This window comes from Hibiscus syriacus, unplaced genomic scaffold (assembly GCF_006381635.1).
Source record: "Hibiscus syriacus cultivar Baekdansim isolate YM2019G1 unplaced genomic scaffold, ASM638163v2 tig00111837_pilon, whole genome shotgun sequence".
Taxonomy (NCBI): Eukaryota; Viridiplantae; Streptophyta; class Magnoliopsida; order Malvales; family Malvaceae; genus Hibiscus; species Hibiscus syriacus.
This window is the reverse complement of record NW_024063194.1, coordinates 9,894,132-9,896,004: the sequence shown is the minus strand read 5'-3', so window position 1 is coordinate 9,896,004 and position 1,873 is coordinate 9,894,132. Positions and strand designations below refer to the sequence as shown.

The following is a 1,873-nucleotide window of genomic DNA, read 5'->3' as shown; positions in this document are numbered from 1 at the left end:
TTCGACCGATAAATATTAAATAGTATCTTTCGTCTCCAAATGGGGTGAGAAGAAAAAGAAGTAAAATCCTTTCTTAACCTGGGTTGAACGGTTTTATAATGACTCTTAATATGAAATCGGGTTTAGAATTATGATAATTATACCTAGACTAATAAATTAAATAAGTATACTCACTTGATAATAGATTTAGTCCCGACATAAATTATAAAAGTTACTATTAATCGATTAGAGGAAGAATTCTTCCAGATACTTCAATCGATTAAAGAGTTAAATCGAAAATGCAACTCACGAAGAAGTTGCAGAGCAAATATAACATACAGATATATGCGAGGTTAAGCTAACTAACGCTAAAAAATGAAAGGAAAATTCGTGCATGTGTTTGAAAGTTAAATGCTAATATATTTGACAATACTGTATAGTGTGAATGGACAAATTATTCTCCCTAATCACCCACATTTTGTGAGAGTTCCCACTCGCGGGGAAAACTTCAAGAATAAAGATATAGACAATATTATCAGAAGTTTTATCTGATACTGAACGCATATAATAATTTTTCTGACGAATTAATAACAACCAAAGGCATCACAAGCGAGCCATTACAGGAATCAACAAATTCCAAACTCTTATCTCTTATCTAAGCATCTGCATACTGCCCACAGCTTGATGATGAGGATGAGATGGGTGGCAAGGTTTCACCAAAGAAGAGCTGTAGCCCATATTAGCCACTGTTGCACTCGGAATCCAAGCAGCACCCATCGGCTTGTCAACAGAAGCTTGTTCCAAGGACTGCACCTGTCTCTTCAAGAATTTGACGTAATGAATAGCCTCCTCCAACATCGACGCCGTATCCATTTTGGTGCCTCCAGGAACAAGTCTCTGCAGAATCCTTATCCTCTCGCTTATCCGTTCTCTCCTATGCCTGGCCGCCACGCTCTGTGGATCCTTTGAGATCTTAACGTTTCTTCTCTTTGGTGGCTTAATGGATTCCGGGTCTATATGAACAGGCTGCATCGCTGCTATTTGGAATATCATCTCCCTCATTGCTGCCATGGAGTTCTTCTTATCTCCTGAACAAGAAAATGAATTTGCATTGTTCAAAGGAGGTGGAGTCATGAGTTCTTGAACAAGGTTACTGCCATTTTCATTTCCAATGAATGATAAAGAGGAAGGCAGGGTCATCAATGTATTCGGGTTCGGGTAACTTGGTAGGATAGTGGAGCTTGAATTACCATTGGAGAAGTGGAAAGCAGGCTCACTGAAATTGGGAAGCTTTTCTTCCAGTTGCATCATCATTTCCATCATGTCCATGTGATCTTCTGTTAATGGTTTCACCATCTCAGCATCCATTGAATCTAACCCTAAACTGAAAGAGAAAAGAGAGATGGGGAAGTTGGAAATGATAAATCTGAAAGACCGGTTGGCAGAGGGATGGGGGAGGAGCTCCAGATATAAAGAATTAGGGTTTTTAATCAGAGAAATGTGCATTGAGATAAGGAGATAGATTAAAAGTACCCAATAATATCATACAAGGAAGTGGAAAAGCCTTTATATAACAACTTGTCACCATTTTTATTCATTTTAAAATTCATGCAAAGATGATAGGGAAAACCTCAATATTTATGATTGGGTGTGTGATATTGGATAGTGACCGTCCATCATGTGGGACTAACCCTAATCGCTGACCTTATCATCCATCCGATCCAAGCTAAATACAGGTGTAAAGGATCAGATTGGTCATGCGTTTAGGCCCACCAATTAAATGGATTCGATTGAAGGGATAGTTCAAGCAAGATGCATGAACCACTTTATTTTCATGGATTGCACACTTGAGTGCATGAACCACTTTATTTTCATGGATTGCACCCTTGAGTGC

At 38.7% G+C, this 1,873-nt stretch overlaps 1 protein-coding gene across 1 annotated transcript; it reads right to left on the bottom strand.

The window, feature by feature from the left end:
• Positions 1–563: 563 nt before the first annotated feature.
• On the bottom strand, positions 564–1,488 carry LOC120171897 (transcription factor HEC2-like). The gene has a single exon (XM_039179509.1). It carries the CDS (start codon positions 1,483–1,485, stop codon positions 631–633), a length of 855 nt encoding a protein of 284 aa, XP_039035440.1. The 5' UTR covers positions 1,486–1,488; the 3' UTR covers positions 564–630.
• Between the last annotated feature and the right edge of the window lie 385 nt (positions 1,489–1,873).

Bases quoted from the DNA above. Each gene is read 5' to 3' on its own strand.
- LOC120171897 (XM_039179509.1), bottom strand. From the start codon at position 1,485: ATGCACATTTCTCTGATTAAAAACCCTAATTCTTTATATCTGGAGCTC.